At 37.4% G+C, this 22,528-nt stretch overlaps 1 protein-coding gene and 1 long non-coding RNA gene across 2 annotated transcripts in view; one reads left to right on the top strand and one right to left on the bottom strand.

Annotated features, from left to right (window-relative positions):
* LOC126176636 (uncharacterized) overlaps positions 1-22,528 on the top strand; it is a 104,341-nt gene that overhangs the window by 24,945 nt on the left and 56,868 nt on the right. The gene's annotated exons all lie outside the window — the stretch shown is intronic.
* Positions 12,850-22,528, bottom strand: part of LOC126176615 (sodium- and chloride-dependent GABA transporter ine-like) — a 339,257-nt gene continuing 329,578 nt past the window's right edge. The window contains exons 10-11 of the mRNA XM_049923778.1: positions 20,762-20,938; positions 12,850-13,966 (exon numbers count right to left, since the gene is read on the bottom strand). Of these exons, the coding sequence (XP_049779735.1) occupies positions 13,799-13,966; positions 20,762-20,938 (345 nt within the window). The 3' untranslated portion in view covers positions 12,850-13,798. The remainder of the gene's footprint in view (positions 13,967-20,761; positions 20,939-22,528) is intronic.

The raw sequence follows: 22,528 nt of genomic DNA, 5'->3' as shown, positions 1-22,528 counted from the left end.
TCTGACAATGGGTGATAATAAACTTTAATGACAATGTGCTTTTTCTTTACAAGAGGTACAGTGTGAGATTGTATGTCTAAAAACTTCAGAAATAGCTTTATGAATGATTGCTTTGTTGGAGATAGTATGTTTCCTGTCACCTAGGCAAAGGGGACAGTTCAATGTGTCATGTCGAATTCATGTCAGATCTGGTATTTGTTACCACCACTATGACAAGATGAGGAATACATGCAGTATAAAGCCATTTTATCACCCTAGATTGTGGATGCCTAACACAGGGGGCACACTAACTCTGACACTGAGCAAGCAACAGGCTTTTCACATGCTACTGTGTCAAGAGTCTATGTTGGATATTTAGAGTAGATGGAAAATTCACCCATCAGATTAAACTGTAGAGGCAACAACATAGATGAGATACAGTGTAGTAAATCACTCTTCAATTGAGAGCTGGACAATAACATTCAACTGCCACCTCACTGTCATGAACAGAACCCTGTATGCATACCTCTGCTTATTATATGCCATCAGAAGTAGAGACTGACAAGGGCCTGGGAAGCCTACTATTGGATGCTTAAAGCATGGAAAAGGTTACCTGCAGTGATCAGTCATGATACACCTATATCTACATCTATACTCTGCAAACCACTGTGTGGTGCACAGCAGAGATTGCATCCCATTGTACCAGTTACTAGGGTTTCTTCCCATTCATTTACATATGGAATGCAAGGAAAATGACCATTTGAATGCTTCCGTGTGTGCAGTAAGTATTCTAAGACAAGAGTCTTCCAATTTACTTCCTTCATTATCTCTGGGACACTCTCCCACAGATTGAACAAACGTATGACCATTTGTGCTGCCCGTCTCTGTGTACATTCAATATCCCCTGTTAGTCCTATTTGGTATGGGTCCCACACACTAAAACAGTATTCTAGAATGTCACACTAGTGATATGTAAGGAAAGGATTGACTGTACTTCCCCAGTATTCTACTGGTAAACTGAAATCTACCACCTGCTTTACCCACAACTGAGCCTATGTGATTATTCCATTTCATATCCCTACAAAGTGTTACGCCCAGGTATTTTTATGAGTTGACTAATTCCAGCTGTGACTCAATGATATTGTAGTCATAGAATACTATGAATTTTTCATTTTGTGAAGTGCAGAATTTTAAATTTCTGAACATTTAAAGCAAGTTGCTAATCTTTGCACCACTTTGAAATCTTGTCAAGATCTGACTGAATATTTAAGCAGCTTCTTTTAGATAGTGTTTCATTATAGATAACTGCATCATCTACAAAAAGTCTGCAGTAAATGTTAATATTGTCTGCCAGGTCATTAGTATGCAACATGAACAGCATGGGTTCCAACACACTTCCTTGGGGCACACCTAAAGTACTTCTACATCTGACGATGACTCTCCATCCAGGATGACACGTTGTGTCCTCCCTACCAAAAAGTTCTCAAGTTCTCAATCCAGTTAAAAATTTAACTTGATACCCCATATAATTTTTTTTTGACAATAAGCTTCCGTGTGGTACTGAGTCAAATGCTTTTAGGAAATCAAGAAATACTGCATCTACTTGATTGTCTTGATACAAAGCTTTCAGTATGTCATGTGGGAAAAGTGCACATTGTTTTTCACATGATTGATGTTTTCGGAATCCATGATGGTTGGCATTGAGGAGAGCATTCTGTTCAAGATACTTCATTATGTTTGAGTCAGAATATGTTCTAAGATTCTACAACAAATCGATATCAAGGATGTTGGACCTAAGTTTTGTGGATCACTTCTACTAACCTTCTTGTAGACAGGTGTGACCTATGCTTTTTTCCAACAACTAGGCATGGATTTTTGTTCAAAGGATGTATGATAAATTATAGTTGAGAGAGGGACTAACTCAGCCACAAATTCAATATTGAATCTGCCTAGGACTCCATCAGGCCCTGGAGTGTTGTTCAATTTCAACAATTTCAGCTGTTCCTCAACACCACTGACACTAATACTTACATCATTCACCTTTCCAGTGGTACAAAGATTAAAGTGGGGCAATTCTCCGGGGTTTTCCTTTGTAAAGGAAGATTTGAAAGCAGAGTTAAGTTTCGATTTGCTACTCTCAGTTTAAATTTCTGTCTCATTCACCAGGGACTGGATACTAGCTTTGATGCCAACAACAGCCTTTACATACAACAAGAATTTATTTGGGTTCTGTGAAATATCACGTGAGACTATACTGTCATCATGGTCACTGTAAGCGTCACACATCACTCTTTCGACAGCCAAATGCTTATGATTCAGCATCTCTCTATCTGTAGCTATGCACTTTGTTTTACTCCAATTGTGCAATAACCTCTGTTTGTTTATAAGATTCTTCACAGTAACTGTATACCATGAAGATTCCCTCCCATTATGAACTGTTCTACTGGGTACATATCTATCCACTGCATGGCCAACTAATCTTTTAAACTTGAGCCATAGTTCCTGTACATACTATTGCCCTGTGCTGAAAGTTTCAACTTCCTCATTGAGATATGACACTACCATTTTTTTTTATCTAGTTTACTGAACATGTAAATCTTTCTGCTGGTTTCAGTTGTCCTTTGTAATCACTGTTGCCACACCTTTGTCATGTTTACTGATACTGGTTTCAATGTGGACATCCTCAGAGAGGTCAGGTCTATTTGTTGCCATTAGATTCAATATATTTCCATCATGAGTGGGGTTTCTAACTATTTGATCTCAGTAGTTTTCAGAGAAGGCATTTAGTAAAGTTTCACAGGATGTATTATCATGCCTACTAACAAAGCAGTAATTTTCCCAATTAATTATTGGCTGATTATAGTCTCCACTGGTGGTTATAACATGATTGGGGAACATGCATACAAGTGAACTATGGTTTTCTCTAAATTTTGCTTTTACATCAGGAGACAGGTCTGGTGGATGATACATGGATCCAGTTACTTTATACACACCCCTGATACTGAGTCCAGCCCAAATAATCTCATGTGCAGCTTCAGTTTCTATCTCTATGTGTTTGAGTTTCTTGTCTACTGCTACAAATAAACCACCTCCTTTTCCCACTGGTTTATCTTTTTGTTTATACACACTGATGGTAGGCTACAATTATATCAAAAACCATTACTGCATACCACTTTCTTACATTGGTGCAATATGTGACAATATGGAACCTACATTCCATTTGCCAACTCATGATAGGAATTACAGTGTTAAATATAACACAACTATAGCTGTATTGGCCATCTGAACCACTAAAGTTTTGACCTAGTAGAACATTACATTCCTTAATGTCACCTGAGAAACCAGCTTGGACCAATCATTTAGCAAATAGTATATTCATAAACAAACAAAGAAATAAAACAAAGGCAGTCTGGTCTGTTGTTAAATCAAAGTTGGGGGTCAATGTTACAAGTCAAGAAATTTCTCAAATTAGGTTTCAGGGTGATATTATTGTAATTCATGTTCAAATGTCAAAGTGCTTCAATGATTTCTTTGTCAATATAGCAAAATCTGACTTATACATGACTGCCCATCAGGACAACACGATTTTCAGACATAGAGATGACATACAAAACATTTGTTTCAAAAAATTCTGAAAAATTACTCATAAGGATGTGGAAAACACAATATTATCATTAAAAAACCAAAATTCATCTGGATGGGTTGGAATACCTTCCATGGCTATCAAGGCAGTACACTATATTATTTCATACCCACTGACTATTATTGTAAACCAGTTCTTTGGACATGGGTCTTTCCCAGATGTCCTACAATATGCAGAGATTAAGCCATTATTTAAAAAGGCATCACCAGAAGATATGGGAAACTACCAGTCAGTCTCTCTCTCTCTCTCTCTCTCTCTCTCTCTCTCTCTCTCTCTTTCCTGTTTTTTCCAAAATATTTGAAAAACTTGTTGCAAAACAACTAGAAAATTTCCTTACAGTAAATGACATTATTTGTGAAAATCAATTTGGTTTTCATATAGGAAAAAGCACCATAAATGTCATCAGAAAATTTACAGAAAAAATAAGCGCATCACTAGACCAGGGTACAAAAGTCTCAGAAATATTCTGTGATCTAATGAAAGCCTTTGACTCGGTGAACTTCACAAACTGAAGAGCTATGGGATTGAAGATACTGCATTACAGTGGTTCAACTCTTATCTGACAGAAAGGAAAGAAAGAGTTATTTTACCATCAATTTCAGTTAACTACCACTCCAAATGGAAAACAATTTCCCAAGGAGTTCCACAGGGTTCAATACTGGATCCTTACCTGTTCTTGTTGTCTATAAATGATTTACCATTAAATATTGATGCTCATCCAGTCTTGTTTGCAAATGACACCTCAGTCCTGATAGACAATGATACAGTAGAAAATATTTCAGATAGCATAAAAAATGTTCTGGGGAAACTAGAATCCTGGTTCCATAAAAATGGACTAAAGCTCAATGTCACTAAGACCCAGGTAATGCAATTTGTCTCTGAATTGTCAGCAACATGTTCTGTATAAATAGCCCTTAATAATCAACTGATGACAGAAGTGAGCCACGTGAAATTCTTGGGCCTAAACCTTGATAAAAGTTTAAACTGAAAGACACATATAGACTTCCTGGCAAATAAATTAAATTTTATAGCTTTTGCAATGTTTATTTCATCTGGTGTCACTCATATGGACACAAGAAAAACAGTCTACCACAGTTATTTTGAATCTATCATTCAGTATGGGATAAGTTTCTGGGGAAACTCTAGAAGCAGTACAAGGCTACTAATTCTTCAGAAGAAATTCCTGAGAAACATGTGCTGTCCACAAAAATGAGTCACGTCACCCAATGTTCAAGAAATTAAAAATACTAACAATTTCTTCATTATTCATTTTTTAAATTTTGATTTTTGTTTGTAATAATCAACATAATCTTGAAAAGTTCCGTTTTAAGCATAGCTGTGGTACTCATCACAAGGAAAACTTCAAATTTCCTTCACATCTCTTAAAGCTTTATGCTCAGACACCACTAAAAACATATAAAAAATTAAAAGGAAGAAACATATAAACAATGGACCTTAGTTTTCTGAAGAGTTTACTCCAAAATATTTTAAGAGGGAACTGTTACTACACCATTGAATAATTCATGGAGAGAAAAAAAAATTGTGTGTGAAATCTTATGGAACTCAACTGCTAAGGCCATCAGTCCCTAAGCTTACACACTACTTAACCTAAATTATCCTAAGGACAAACACACACACACACACACACACACACACACACACACACACACACACACACACCCCAATGCCCGAGGGAGGACTCGAACCTCCACCGGGACCAGCTGCATGGAAGACAGTCTAATACTCTGAACAATAAAAATCTATAGCTAATATTGCAGTGTTGTCTGTGTACAACAAAGGAAATTGGTAAACTGTTGTTGTTGTTCTGGTCTTCAGTCCTGAGTCTGGTTTGATGCAGCTCTCCATGCTACTCTGTCCTGTGCATCTCCCAGTATGTACTGCAGCCTACATCCTTCTGAATCTGCTTAGTGTATTCATCTCTTGGTCTCCCTCTATGATTTTTACCCTCCACGCTGCCCTCCAGTACTAAATTGGTGATCCCTTGGTGCCTCAGAACATGTCCTACCAACCGATCCCTTCTTCTGGTCAAGTTGTGCCACAAACTCCTCTTCTCCCCAATTCTGTTCAATACCTCCTCATTAGTTATGTGATCTACCCATCTAATCTTCAGCATTCTTCTGTAGCACCACATTTCGAAAGCTTCTAGTCTCTTCTTGTCTAAACTATTTATCATCCATGTTTCACTTCCATACATGGCTACACTCCATACAAATACTTTCAGACACGACTTCCTGACACTTAAATCTATACTCGATGCCAACAAATTTTTCTTCTTCAGAAATGCTTTCCTTGCCATTGCCAGTCTACATTTTATATGCTCTCTACTTCGACCATCATCAGTTATTTTGCTCCCCAAATAGAAAAACTCCTTTACTACTTTAAGTGTCTCATTTCCTAATCCAATTCCCTCAGCATCACCCGACTTAATTAGACTACATTCAATTAGCCTTGTTTTGCTTTTGTTGATTTTCATCTTATACCCTCCTTTCAAGACTCTGTCCATTCCGTTCAACGGCTCTTCCAAGTCCTTTGCTGTCTCTGACAGAATTACAATGTCATCGGCGAACCTCAAAGTTTTTAGTTTTGCTCCATGGATTAAAACTGTTAATTTATAGTAAATATTGTAGTGTTGTATTTATTGGAATTATTCTTAATTTAGTGTAAAAAGAATTTCTGTAAATCATTATACATTATATTTTTGCTAAACATGACATGTCTCCTTTACAACAGATCATATGATCTGTACAATGTATGTAATGATACTAATAAATCATATTCACAGTCACAGTCAGATGACAGGAGGGGTGAATTGTGGCAGCATGTAAGTTGTTATTGAGATGGCAGACACCAGGTAACCATGACCTGAAGTGTCACAATTTCTCGTGCCATAGTGACTCTGATTTTGCTTGGCTTAGATTTTACATATCTGATGGGAGGCATTCAGAGCCCTGATCCAGGGACTATTTGAGTTCCCTTGGACTGGATTCCCTGAGCAAGGGATTGAGAGTAGTTTGTTAAGTTCATTGTGAGTGTGATAATGGCCTAGTTAATGGGAACAGCTGGTCTAGCATGGAAGCCACCAAAGAGCATTGTGTTAACAGTTGGGTTGGTAGGCACCAGTGTGGGTCACAATAACACACACACCAGTGATTGTAGAGTAAGTATAACCGAACACAGCAGTAAACAGCACCACACACCAGTAACTGTGTAGCATGCAGATTGATGTCATCAGAGTAGGGTAAGTTTCTTTTTATGGGTGATGTGTCAAGGCAATGGATGTTAGTGAAACAAATGGGCACTGGAGACACACAAATAAGACTGGATTTTAAGGAAGGGATCACTTCTCACTGACAAAAGTCAGCAGCAACTCCAGACAGGAGCTTCACTGGGTAGTGAGATGACTGGGCTCTGCCAGCAGCAGCCATGGGTTCAAGACCAAGCTATGCTTGCAACCAGCACCAAGTCCTTCATGGGACTTAGTGCCACAGCCCCACTGACCTGCCATCCATGCCTGCCACCACCGACACTGAGTTCCTAGAGAGAGACGGCATCCAGGTGCCAGTTGCCATTCATCTCCTGTTGAAGGGCTGTAGCAGAGCCATTCCAGGAATGGAATGCTTCAAAGTACAACACACAGAGCCACTGACGTCAACAGCTATGGCCTCCATAGTGTGCCGGCCTCAGCAACAAACGGTGTCAGCTCTGAAGCTACACACAAAAGCCATTGCCTGTTCCTCATTCCTCAGCACCAACCACGGACAATGGGGAGTGGTGTGTCTGCCTCACTACATCATGTATTGAAGTCAATAAAAATAATTTGTAACTATCTACAGCATTTCATCTAAGTCCACTGGCCTGTCATCGCCACTACTCATCCCATATGCCCGGCACCCTATACATCATGGTCACCAGCCAATAGGGGTACAATAAAATAATCGTTCCTCATTGTTCAGTACTAAGGCCACTTATTTTCCTGATATAGAATGTAACTTGGCACATGTACTGTGATGGATGCTGGAGAAGCAGGACACATAAGTCAGTCAATGTTGACTTCTTTCCAGTCAGTTCCAACCACGGCTAAAAATATTGTTCACGGCAGCTTTTATACTAGCATTTTGTACTTATAAAGTTTCAGTTTTGACTACACAGTACCGTTTAAGTGATTATGACCTCCAAGTGTCACCTCTGCTTTCATAGAAATGTGTAACGCATATGCTTCTTTTTTTCAAAGTCATCTGCCTTGCAAGAGTAATCAATAAGAGAGGCAAGAGTTGCTTACATCCAATCACTGCAGCCAATTCTTCTCCCCACTGCTATATTTGCAAGTGCCAAGTTATAGTGTGTGATGTATAGTAAATTGACTACTTAATGTCCGCCCCCAGCAGCTGTGTGGTCAGTGCAACAAACTGTCAATCCTAAGGGCCCCAAGTTCGATTCCTGGCTGGGTCAGAGATTTTCGCACCTCAGGGACTGGGTGTTGTGTTGTTGTCATCATCAGCATTTAATCCCCATCGCCGCGCAAGTAGCTGAAGTGGCGTCAAATCGAAAGACTTGCACCCAGCGGATGGTCTACTAGACAGGAGGCCCTAGTAAAAAATATATCTTAGGAGATGCTCACTCCCGCTACATTCTGGTACAGCAATCAGCTGAGTGGTAATATGGTCGATTGAAAATGAGTTATATGTTGAAACTGGTCTGTATCCCAGTCTAGCACAAAGGTTTCACTTATTGCATATATCTAATTTAATTCTGGAATCTGTTTACAAGAATGTATACAAATTTATGAAGAAGAGTTTTGATTTTATGTTTGTGTGGAGATTATTGTTCACTTTATCTCCTTCAAATATTCTAAAAAAAATTTCAGTCTTCTGTTTTTTTATAAATCAGATCCTTTTTTCTGAAATGCACAATACTGCTAGCCAGTATGATCAACTCTGCATCGCGATCTTATTATATCAAGTTTAAAGGTCTGTAACTTTTGGATAGTGTCAGATTTTGGAGATGAAAATGTAAAAAGTGGACTTTATTTTCCTATTTTAATTCACTAATGTCTTGCGGCATTGTATTCTGTGGTGATACCTCACTGAAGAAAAGAATGTTTCATGCACAGAAACATGTAATAAGGATAATATGTGGTGTTCACTCCAGAAGCTCTTGTTGACAACTCCAAACAATTGGGTGTACTGACAACAGCGTTACAGTACTCTTACTCCCCAATAAAGTTGGCATCGAAGGCTACAAATGACTATAATTAAGAAATTAGTTTGCTTATCATTTAGAGTATTGTTAGGAGAAGAAAAGCTGTAAAAAGACCTATGATGTTAAAATATTAATGTTGAAATTCATTGCAAATTTGTGACTTGCAACAAGCAGTTAGCAACCATTGTTCATTCATAGGTATTACCCATACTAATGATTTGAACCATTTTCCAAATGAATGATTAGTTGCTTTAAACAGCAATGATTCAGGCTTATTTGGTGATGAATTGATTAGTATTGAAAACCACTAGCATTGTTGTTTCATGAATAATTAAGAAGAATGAACCAATTATATGGTACAAATGCTTATTTATGCTACATTTACTATTATCATTAAGTGAATTGCAATCAAATGGATATGCATGTCTTGAGCTTTAGCCCTGTGGACTAGAATAAACAACCTTCATGGTACTTTTGTGCATTTACAAATTCAGACAGTCTTCAACTTTATATAGAGGGTTGCAAGGAGAGGGGGAGAGTGTTTACAATCTTACTATGAAAAAAGTAGTGATTGCTCTTAACAATTTAGATTTAACCATCATTACTCTCTGCTGCTGTTACAGCATCTTGCATGCTGTGATTTCCCTCTGAACTGTTCATCATGCTCTGCTGTATGAAATGGCTTGCCCTGGCTTTTCTTGCTGCTTTTATCTTGGCATCGGAGTCATTTGATTTAGCCTTCCCAGTGCCCCTAATATGTTATTTCATTGGGCCAGACATTCCACTAATTTGCACAAATGTAATATTCTCTGTCTTCCACTAACTCTCACAACAGTGTGAATACTGTCTAACTATTATACTTACCAAGTATCCTGACAGTATGCAGTTATATTATTGAGAGTGGAATCACTTTTTGTGTTAAATTACTACAGCCAGTTCACTACTTGTTTTTTGTAGAAGGTGTTTTGAAGCATAATAGAAAATAGAGAGTGACAATTGAGTTACAAAAATGTACTGATGAGGAGATCCTCTTTATGCTCAGGGTGACTTTTTACCAATTATAAAGATTATGTTCCTAAGGTGATGCATGTGATATCATGTGATTTAAAGAAGCTTCTATTCATAATGTTGTAGCAATGCTTGCCTAGATGTGACAGTACCTTTGATAAACAGCTCACAAAAGACTTTGTACCTCCCATGTACTGACTTTTAGAGTTGTCATTCTAAGATGAAGTGACAGAGCTAGGAAAATTAATTAAAAAGGAAAAGTAAGTCTTTACAGGGATTGGGGGGGGGGGGGGGGCACTGAAACTCATGAGAGTACTTCTTTTTTGGGCTAAGATCAGTGTCCAATCATCCAACACTGATTGAAATTAAGCTTAATGAAAAGCTCAGACAGGCAGGTACTAGAGATGTTAAAATATCTCAAGATTCTCATAACAGTACAGTGAAAAATAATGTCAATATATTGCATCAGAGTATCAAGGGATTGAAAAACAAAGTAGATGAGCTTCTTGTTCGTTTAGAATATTTAGAAACTGAGGGTGGAATAGATGTGCTATGCCTGTCTGACCATCACTCAGTCACAGGTATAGAAATGGTAAATGTAAGTGGATATAAGCATTCAGCACATGTAAGTATAGACACTATGGAGAGAGAAGGAGTTGCCATATCTGGCAGTGTGAAAAATTAGAAAACTAAAAACTTTTGTGTAGAGCAAAATATAGAAGCATGTGCAAATGAGCTTAAACTAAATAATGGTACTTTTATAACTGTAGCTGCGTATAGGTCCCCATTGGGAAATTTTCAGCTATTTTTGAAAAACAGATTCTTTGTTGTGCTATCTGTCAGCCAGAGGGAAGCAAATTATAGTTTGTGGGGATTTCAATGTAGATTTTCTGAAAGAGTCCAGTAGAAAGCTTGACCTCGAATTTTTACTTGGTTCTTTCTTTCTTGATGTCAGTTATTGATTTTCCTACTCAGGTGGTCCAGGAAAGCAGCACACCGATAGATAATGTTTTTACAGACCAAGATAAATTTAATCAAATAAAAACTTTTCCTGTTAAGAATGGGCTGTCTGATCATGATGCACAGCTAGTTACAGCATATGTCATAGCTCCATACCGTAATGCAAAACAGTCCTCCAAATTAGTGCATTCAATTGAATATTTTAGGGAAGCTTGCAACAGTTAGACTGGGTTGAGGTGTACAGGGTACTTGATGCCAATTTAAATTTTAACCTAATTCATGATACCTCTAAGTATATTTGGAAACAGTTTCACTAAGAAAACAGTGAAATATAATCGAAAGAAACTATCTAACAAGCTGTGGCTTACCAAAGAGATAAAAATATCCTGTAAACAGAAAAGAGAAATGTATCTTATAGCTAGGAGGAGTAATGATCCAGAAACAGTGCAACATTATAAAAGCTACTGCATTGTATTAAGAATAGTTATTAAAAAGTCCAGAAGTATGTGCATTATGTCCGAGATTAGCACATCTGATAGGGGAAAAAAGGACAGGTATACACTGGCGCGCGTGCGCGCGCACACACACACACACACACACACACACACACACACACACACACACACACACACACAGACACAGACACAGACACAAGCAGACATTTGCAAAGGCCTTTACAAATGTCTGCTTGTGTCTGTGTATGTGCGGATGGATGTGTGTGTGTGTGTGTGCGCGCCAGTGTATACCTGTCCTTTTTTCCCCCTAAGGTAAGTCTTTCCAATCCCGGGATTGGAATGACTCCTTACCCTCTCCCTTAACACCCACATCCTTTCGTCTTTCCCTCTCCTTCCCTCTTTCCTGATGAAGCAACCGTTGGTTGCGAAAGCTTGAATTTTGTGTTTCTATCAACCTGCCAGCACTTTCGTTTGGTAAATCACATCATCTTTGTTTTTAGATATATTTTCCCACATGGAATGTTTCCCTCTATTATATTCATAACATTATATACAATTTCGTACAAGAAATGGCATAACACCATTGAGAAATATAGACTATGAACAGAAGTCTGTTGCTAAGGCAGAGTATTCAAAATTTCTGGCGATGTGCATTGATGAGAAATTGAATTGGAAGAAACACATTGATGACCTGCTGAAACAGTTAGGTTCAGCTACTGATGTTGTTGTGGTTACTGCAAACCCTGGTGATAAATATATCAGTAAATTAGCCTACTATGCCTATTTTCATTCACTGCTTTCATATTGCTTCATATTTTGGGTAATTCATCATTAAGAGAAAAAGTTTTCATTGCACAAAAGTGTGTTATCAGAATAATAGCTGCAACCCACCCAAGATCACCTTGCAGACATTTATTCAAGGAACTCAGGATATACACAGTACCTTCGCAATACATATATTCACTTATGAAATTTTTTGTTAATAATCCACCCCAATTCCAAAAATAACAGCAAAGTACATAGCTACAACACTAGAAAAAAGAATGATCTTCACTATTCTGGGTTAAATCTGACTTTGTCACAGAAAGGGGTGAAGCACGCTGCCACAAAAATCGTTGGTCATTTGCCAAATAACATTAAAAGTCTGACAGATAGCCAACCAGCATTTAAAAATAAACTAAAAGAATTTATGAATGACAACTACATCTACTCAATAGATGAATTGTTAGATATGAAGCAGTAAAAAAACACACCACCACAACCACCACCACCACCACCAACAACAACAACAACTTATGTCAAAGTGACACATTCCACATCATTGCAAAATGTCAAAAGCAGGATCTATGGGACTAGTATTAATGTATGTATGAATGTATGTATTTTTCACACATTATATCTCCAGTGGTCAGCATGCTCCTAATAAATGGGCAATTAATAGATTCCTTACTTACTTACTCACTCACTCACTTTCTTTCTTTCTTTATCCTTTGCTTCCCTACTAAAAAATTCACCAACCCCTTCATACCTAGAGTATTTTAACTTGCCTCTATTAGTGAACAGTTAAAAATAAGTAAAGACAAATGATACCACACTCATGTCACATTTTATTTCACAGAAATAATGGAGAAAGATAAATCAATTAACTTACAAGAGATTGGAGAGGAAACAATCAACTGTAGTACATGACAGGAAATGACTGTGACTAGTTCATAGTAAAATGACTGAAGTGGCAAACTTTTAGGAATAATATTTTGCAGTTCAGTTTTAGGAGTTTGTACATAATGTCAGGTCACATTTGGCTCAGGACTCCAAAATTTGGACTCTGTTTCTGATTGACAATCAATGAATGACAAGTTTGAGGGAAGTTACTTAAGTGAAATAAGTTATCAGCCTCTTTCTGCACAATAAAGTCTTATATAAGTAAATACAGCAACATACAATTGCATGTATCCAATATCTAAAGATCAAAAAACTACGTATTTACAAATGTGATAAATACCACAACACTTTGAACACAGTACATACACACAATATTTCCTACAATGGGATGACAATTTTACAATGCTCAATTAACAGCATGATTACTACAGTACAATATTTGGACAGATCATCTTATCTAATCAAGAGAACTTAAAAAATATGATACACTTACAATCTTTATATTTATAAGCTTCATGAAGTATGGATTTTAACTACACATGATAATGATGTAACTTTTGAATCATCTACAATGAGGTAAAATGCAAGTTTGATGGCACAGGGAATGCATGAGAGACAAAGTTTTTCTAAAATGGTTTTGTATCTGGTACAACTGTCATTTACAAAACAACCTATTGTAAACACACAAACTGCAGTGCAGAAACAACAATAATTTAAATTCCACTAAGTCAATGTTCACAACAGTTAATCTCCTTTATATAATATCCTTTATAGAGGAAATACTTCTATTTTGAAGCATGTCTTTTTAATACTGCTGGACACCTGTTTTCCAAAAGAGCAAGCCCAGCACTTAGGAAACTCTTTAATGTTTTTAAGGTGTGGTTACAGTTATAATTTGGTTTAGCTGAGATTCAGTTTTATTATCAAGTAATGTTAACAGTTCCCGTGGCTGCTCCTTGTTTTGCTTTAAATGTTCACATCTATCACTACCACATTGTTCACATTCTATTATGTGAGACCTGATGGAGTTCTTTAGCTTCTGAAATAAAAATAAAACTACATTAGAAATGCAAATTACCATTTTCAAACTGTAAGGATAAAATACTTCATATACTAAACATAAAATTCTACACATTATAGTTTTCTAAGGAGACACGTCTTTCATATGTGGAGGTACTCCAGCACATTCTACCTCCTCAGAAATCTCCCTCTTTCACTAATCTAGCATCGGCTTTTGGTCCTTATTTATATGTCTATTTGAATGTTTATTTATAACATAATAATTTAATTGGACAGATAAATAAAAAATCTACTCACCAAGTGGCAGCAGAACACAAACATAAAAGGAGGTTATACTCAGGCAAGCTTTCAGAGCCTTCTTCAGGCAGAAGAGTAGAAGTGGAAGGAAGAATGGTGAAGGGAAAGGACTGGAGAGGTCTATGAAAAGGGGTAGATTTCAGGAAAGTCACTCAGAACTGCAAGTCAGGGGAGACTTACCACACAAGATGAGAAGGAAAGACAGATTGTTGGGGACTGCATCAGATGAGATTTGAAAACCTGAGAGCTTAAAGATGGAAGACAGTATAATATGCAATACAGAGATTATTGCTTAAACATCATTTATAAGTTAATAAGAGTGAAAAGCTAAGTCGGTGGTACATAACAGATGTGGGAGGGAGCAGTGAAAAATAGATGGGTAAGACAATAAAAGATGTAGAAAACTAAAGAATAGCTACTCTGAAGAAATGCTGAGATGGAAGAAATTAACTTAAATTAAGGTCAGGTGGGTGGCAGGAACCAAGGACATGTTGTAACACTAGCTCCCACCTGCAGAGTTCTGAGAAACTGGTTCTGGGTGAAGAATCCAGATGGCACATGTGATGAAACAGGCACCGAGGTCATGATCGTCATGCTGCAGAGCATGCTCTGCAACAATATATTGTGAGTTGCCAGTAAACACCCTCTGCAGAGATTGGGAGGCCGATGAAAAGTTGTTCTAGGTGTGGTGGGCAAAATTTCAGACAGAATGGATCTCATTTCAAGACATGATTTTGGGAAGTCATGGACTTGCTGATTAATACATTTCAGACCAGGATAATAGTGAGTAATGTTTGTTTATGTGTCTCCAAGCACACAAGAAATGCCAGGGCTGCTTTGTCACGGTGTACTTGTGTCTGACCTCCATGTACTTTTAGCTTTCAACTCCTTAATAAAATGTTGCACACAGTGAGTGATGTCTGGAAATCCCAATGGATACATGAATGTACATATACTGTGCCATAAAATTTTGATTCACTAGTCTCATCGTCATTTAAAAAAGGCTCTGAAGAAGACATGGGAAATTATCATCCAATTTCCATTTTTCCTGTGTTTTCTGAGATATTTGAAATGACTGTTGCAACCCAAATTCAAAATTTCTGTCACAAATTTAATGTAATATCATAAAATCAATTTGGCTTCCAAAAAGGCAAAAGTATGATTTATGAAATTAATGAATTCACAAATAAAGTTAGTTTCACCTTAGATAAATAAAAAAGCTGCAGAAATCTTCTGTGACTTATCCAAGGTGTTAGGCTGTGTAAACCAATCACTATTATTATAAAAATGCAAAAATATGGAATTACATGCAGTGCCTTACAGTGGTGTAAGTTATATTTGACAAAGTGACAGAAAAGGGTTGTCATAACACCAGACAAAAGAAAATATTCCTCAAAATGGAGAACTATTTTACAGATGGTACCACGAGGCCCAATACTTTTCCTTTTTTACATAAATGTCTTACGCATAAATATAAATCATCATTCAGTTTTATTTGCTGATGACAGATCACTACTGATAGAAAATAAAAATGCAGAAGAAATTCCCAAAAATATCATGAAAACTCTAGAAAATCTAGATGTGTGGTTTCATCTAAATGGCCTATAACTAAATATTTCAAAAACACAGCTTATGCAGTTTAAGACAAAACAGTCTAAAATAAATTATATTCAAATTATGCATGGAAGTCTGGAACTAAACAAAGCAGAATGTGTTGAATTCTCAGGAATGCAGTTGGACAGAAATCTGTCATGGTTCTCACATATAGACTATTTAAAAGATAATGTCAATCATAGCCAATGTCTCTGCCACAGACATGAAAAAAGTACTGTACCATAGCTACTTGAGGCAATAGTGAGATATGGCATTGTCTTTGGGGGAAATACTGGCAGTTTGACAAGAATACTAACTTTACAGAAAAAATTATAACAACACATTCATGTCTACAGATTCATAAGCTCTGTGAAAGCCCATTAAGGTCACTAAAGTGTTTTTATCTTTCCTGTGACATTCTTCTAATATCTGATGTTCTAATATCATTTTCAGTCCAAAAGTCTGTTCGGTGAAGTTCCTCACTTTTCAGAAAACAACCTGATAGTCTCCAGTGCCTGATTTGAGCTGCTCTTCTATCCCACTCACCAATTATCTAGAGATTATATTACTGATTTCTGAAAAGCATTTTACGTAGTACCACACCTACACTTATTGTAAGATCATATGGGGTGTGAAGTACAATTTGTGACTGGATTGAGGTCTTTTTTGGTAGGGAAGACACAGCATGTTATCTTGGATGGAGAGGCATCATCAGATGTAAAGACAGCTTCGGGTGCACCCCAGGGAAGGATGTTGGGACCCTTGCTGTTAATGTTGTACATTAATGACCTTGTAAACAATATTAATAGTAAAATCAGGCTTTTTGCACATGATGCAGTCATCTATAATGAAGTATTATCTGAAAAAGCTGCATTAATATACAAACAGATCTCAATAAGATTTCCAAGTGGTGCTAAGATTGGCAACTTGCTTTAAATGTTCAGAAATGTAAAATTCTGCACTTCACAAAACTTAAAAATGTATTATCCCAAGACTACAATATCAATAAATCACTGTTGGAATTGTCCAGCTCCTACATATACATGAGTTACTCATACGTATACCTGGGTGTAACACTTTGCAGGGATATGAAATGGGATGAGCACATAGGCTCAGTTGTGGGTAAAGCAGGTGGTAGACTACAGTTTATTGGTAGAATACTGGGAAAGTGCAATCAGAGTGTTAGAATGACAGTGAGGAAACTGAAATGACTCTTTAAGATAAACGTAAACTATCCTGACAAAGTCTATCAACCAAGTTTTGAGAATAGGGTTTAAATGATGACTCTAGGAATATACTACACCCCACCCGCTCTATGTATCACTCACATAGGAATGACGACGACAAGATTATTCTAATTACAGCATGCACAGAGGCACTCAATCATTCTTCCCCTGCTTCATATGTGAATGGAATGGAAAGAAACATTAATAACTGGTATGAAGGGACATACCCTCTGCTATGCACTTTGTGGTGGTCTTCAGAGTGTGGATGTAGACTTAGAGATAGTTGCAGTTATCCAGTACCATTTTGTCACCCTTCTCATGAATTGGCATGACGGCTTTTTCCCAGGCTTTTGATACCTTTCTGTTCATCCAGATGTCCTTTATTATTCTTTTATATACTTTGCTCTGTCACCAGACAACCCCATTTAATTTCCTCAGTGTAAATGCCATCATAACCTTCACCCTTATTGCTCTTGAGAATCTTAATTATTTTTAACACTTCCGTGAAGGTGCGTGTATGAGCTCTGCAGTTTACCTTGTTGTATTGTAGCATTAACCTTCCTGTAGGTGTTGCAGGGTCAGCAGATTGTTTAAGTACCTTGCCATTTCCACAAATTGCATCTTTCTCTCTATTTTCAGTTCAACAACATGTCATTTCACATGGCTTCATGGTCCTTTTATCTTGTTCTTTATCTCCTTGCAGAAGGCTCTTGTCTGGTTTTCCTTGACTGCATGATCAACTTTTCCAACTTTCATTCCACTTGTTTTTCCTGGAATTTATTATTATTTTAGTAGTTATTCTCAGTTTCACAAATTTTTGAGTTGTTTTCTTTCTTAGTTTTCTGCCAGAGCCTCCATACACTTCTTGCAGACTCAACAGCTTCTTTACACTCATCCATCTACCACTCTTATTTTCTTTTACGTCTGCATCTACACTGATACTCTGCAAACAACTTTGAAGTGCATGGCAGAGGGTATTTCTTCCCATTGTATCAGTTATTAGGGTTTCTTCCTGTTCCATTCATGTATTTAGTGTGGGAAGAATGATTGTTTAAATACCTCTATGGTGCTGTAATTAACCTAATCTTGCCCTCACAATCCCTATGCGAGTGGTAAGGAAGAGGTTGTAGTACATTCCTAGAATCATCATTTAAAGCCAGTTCTTGGAACTCTGTAAGCAAGCTTTCTTGGGATAGTTTACAAGTATCTTCAAGAGTCTGCCAGTTCAGTTTCTTCAGCATCTCTGTGACACAGTCCCATGGGTCAAACAAATCTGTGACCATTTGTGTTGCCCTTCTCTTGTTACTTGGGAGCAGTCATTCTCATTCCACTTTTACGATGTCCTTCACTTTCGCCCACATGTTTTAACTGTAAAGTCCCTTGAAAATTGGGACCCTTCAACCCCCGCAAACCAACCAACCTTGCACATTCATTCTTGTATCTGTTCAAAAGTTATTTGTTAACTATGTTAGTGTTCATGGTTTTCTATCTTTGATTTCTATTTTGTAGCCATTTGCATTTCATTTCAGTGAGGCAATAGTCAGATTCCATTCTACAGTTTTCGTGACACTAGTGTTCAAAATCTCTGTGGTTCTTGTCTTGGGTCGTTACATGGCCTAATTGTCTCTTGCTAACCCTATTACCTGGAGTCATGTCATCTTCTTAGATGCATTGACTTTATAGTGAGTGGTCACAATTCTCAGCTTGTGCCTCCTGAACAGATTTGCTAGCATCTCTCCATTCTCATTGATTCTCTTGCGTGCCAAATATTCTATTACAAGGCCTTTGAATCTCTTCTCTGTAGCAAACTGTGCATTGGAAATACCCAACAGGACTGTTACTCCCCCTCTTATTTGCTTTTGTCATTACCTTATATATTATGTTCCAGAACTGCTCTGTTTCTGCATTGTCTTTTTTGTTTTCTAATTCGCAGGTGCATGTACATTTGTTTCATGTCTTCATCCCTAGGTACAAGAGTGTCTTGTTGACACCCTTCCATTCAGAAACATTAGTCAGGTAGTTCCTGTCTACCACAAATGCTGTGTCAAACATAAAAGGCTGCTTCTAAACACTGTGACTTGGTCTTCCCTTTGCAATGATATACCATTCTGACTTCGATGTGTTCTCATTGATGAATCTTATTTCTTGCAGTGCCAGGATGGCTATTCTATACCCTTTCATACTACCCAGGACTTGCTTTACTTTGTCAATCTTGATTATAATCTGAATGTTAATGGCTCCCAATTTAAAGGTCAGTTTTCATATTATTTCACTGTCTGATTCATTACAGATAACGAGGAAGCACCTCAAATGTATTGGTTGGGGTGTAGTAGCTCAAATTCTTCCTCGCCCTCACCCGTTTTCCCTCCCCCTGTGTACAGTGCCCCTATATCTCACTGGCGTGCCACTTACAATAAAGACAATGATTGGTGGTATGTCCCCATCCAGTATTTATTTGGAAGGAGACAGTACCACCGACAAAGTAAGTACTTTAGATACCTTTCATACCTACTGGTAGACTGTTTAACACAACTGATTGCACTAGTTTATAATCCATAGAGGTGGTTTTCATCTGTTTACAAATGGCAATTAACCCATTTTTTCATGTGCAAGGACAACACTTTCAGTGGAGCTGCAATGCTCTACATTGGCCAAAATTATGCTGTCAAAGTTTTCCTAACTTGTTATGATTTAGCTTCTTGATGATTGGGCCTGCAGTGAAATACATATATGTCTTGAAATGACATTGTAAGTATGGTTTCAGTATCACTGCTTAAAATAATAATTAATAAATGTTTTAAGCAGTGATACTGGAGCCTTACTTACAATTGTCATGATTTGTCCATCCTCTCTCTGTTCCCTTCTACCCTCCCTTCATACTCCTTTGTCCCTCCCTCAAACATGCAAGATTCAAGTTCTTCCTTTAATATCCTCTTCTGCCCTCCTCGTTTCATCCAAGAATATGGCTTTTCATATCTGTTACTTTTTTCATTCTAACTGTATTTTCTTTCTTATTTTCTCTATTTCCCCCCTGTTAATTTGTGCTACATACTGTTGTAGAAAATGAGATATCATATAATTCTATAATGCTTGCTGGGAAATCAGTGACCATTTTTTGCATGGATAAACTTTTCATTTGCTGCCAATATAATGACAAAGTTGTACCAAAAATTTCCCAAGTCTACATAGAATTGTTATGAGTCCATTTGAATTGTCCAGCTTTCTTTATGACTACAAGTGGCTTAGAATATTCATGAAATTTTGAACACAAACAAGATGACAGAATTTGCTCCCAAGGGACCAAATCTGAAGATGCAAGTGCAGATTAAGATCTAGTTGGAACATAATTTTATCAGTTATCATTGGTTTCTCCATCTTAAGCTCACTGCAGTTAATTTAAGTAAGCTTAAGATTGATCTTAACAGCTGCTGCAGGAGATGGCCATACAAACAAACATATTATAATACTATTAGTTAATATATTTTGGGAACTTTTAGATTACACCTCATATAATTCTGAAATTACATGTTTAATTCCCTCTTCTATACCCTTCTCCAATGTCTTCATTTGAAGCGTTACAGCATAACGGCCTATGTATTGACAAATAGTCCAGAAAATAATGTCAGGATCAATTGCAAATGTGGAAACTAAATGTAAAATCATTATCATAATTTTATTAGTTGTTCTTCACTACTTACTTCTTTAAGTGTTGATCCCTCAGCCTTAATTACAACAACAACAGCAAATGCTGGTATGCACAGGAGTGATGCTGACGCTATGCACCAACCAAGCACTTCTGCCCAAACTGGGTACCTATACTCTCCGTTGTTGTATGTGGGAGACTCATAATCTATGAGGCAGAATACCCACACACACTGTAAAGAAGGCAATTGACAAAATAAGAAATGATACAGTCACTTTTTATTACAGCAAAAAATTGAAAGTTACAAATTAAAATGAGACTATGGGAATGGACAGAAAAAATGGGAAGGGAAATGAAGGCAGGTGCTGTAATTTTCGCAGTTGTGTTATATTTTGCTGTCAGTAGTTCTGAGTTGACCTCTACATTACAGAGCCAGAGGTGTAGGCCAACTTCTGCAGGAGGAATTAGGACCAGAATACCAGGTCACAAATTTTTTCAAACCAAGTGCTAGTCTGGATCAGGTGACAGAGGATTTAGGTTCACTCTGTAAAGGATTTACCAGGGAAGACACCGTGGTTATTGTGGGAGGGCCAGGGAACAGCATCGACAGACATCCTGGGTACAGTATAGAGAGTGACCTGGTAAAGGTTGCGTCAGCATCGAGACACACCAATGTTGAGTTTGTATCTGTCCTGAGACGCCATGACCGGCCTCATTTGAACTCTTCTGTTGGGAGAGTTAATTTGGAGTTGGAACGGCTGCTTGGGTTGGGTGCGGGGGCTCATATTGGTGTGGTTCCTGTTGATACTCTCAGTAGGTGGGACTATACCAAGCACGGCCTACGTCTCAACAGGAAAGGGAAGGGGAAACTGGCTGGGGTAATAGCAGGAAATTTAAGGGGGGGAGGCACTGCCATGAATGGTAAAATACCAGTGGTTACAGGTGTTGGAGCAGCACCTTTTTTAGGATAGGTAAGACAGAAAGATGTCAAGTTCTACGAGAGGTCAGGATTGAAACAAATCTTCAGTTTAGGAAAGAAATTAAACAGCACAATTCTAGCACATTGGATCACCAATCACAGCTGTCAATTATAAATTTTCACCAATCACCAGAAATTTTATCTCCACCAAGTTGTATCTCAGTCCTAGGTAATTGCATTGATGAATTAAAGTCACCCAACCCAGTTGACATAATCTGCCTCTCTGAACACCATGTGACCACTGGTATAGCAACTAGGCCTAAGCACAATGAGAAACTCAGACAGGAGAGTATTACAAATGTTAGAATAAGGAAAGGTTCTCATAAAAGTATAATTAAAAATAATGTAAGTATATTTCATCAAAATATTGGGAGTTTAAAGAATAAAATAGATGAGCTTCTGGTTTGTTTAGAAGATTTAGAAGCTGAGGATGAAATAGATATACTATGCCTGTCTGAGCATCACATTGTTACTGATATGGATAAGGTAAATGTAAGTGGATATAAGCTCTCTGCACATGTAATGAGAGAAAATATGGAGAAAGGAGAAGTTGCCATATATGTCAAAAGTTATCATTGTGCAAAAAGTATAGAAACAAAAAAGTTATGTGTAGAGAAACATATAGAAGCATGTGCCTGTGAGCTTAAATTAAATAAAGGCACATTTATAATTGTAACCGTATATAGGTCCCCATCAGGAAATTTTCATCTATTTCTGAAAAATTTGGACTCCTTGTTGTGCTATCTGTCAGACAGGGGGAAGCAAATTATTATTTGTGGGGACTTCAATGTAGATTCTCTGAAAGAGGGTAATAGGAAAAATGACCTTGAAGTATTACTCGGT

This window comes from Schistocerca cancellata, chromosome 1, assembly GCF_023864275.1.
Source record: "Schistocerca cancellata isolate TAMUIC-IGC-003103 chromosome 1, iqSchCanc2.1, whole genome shotgun sequence".
NCBI lineage: Eukaryota > Metazoa > Arthropoda > Insecta > Orthoptera > Acrididae > Schistocerca > Schistocerca cancellata.
Note: the sequence above shows the minus strand (reverse complement) of the source record. Positions and strands in the feature narration are given on the sequence as shown.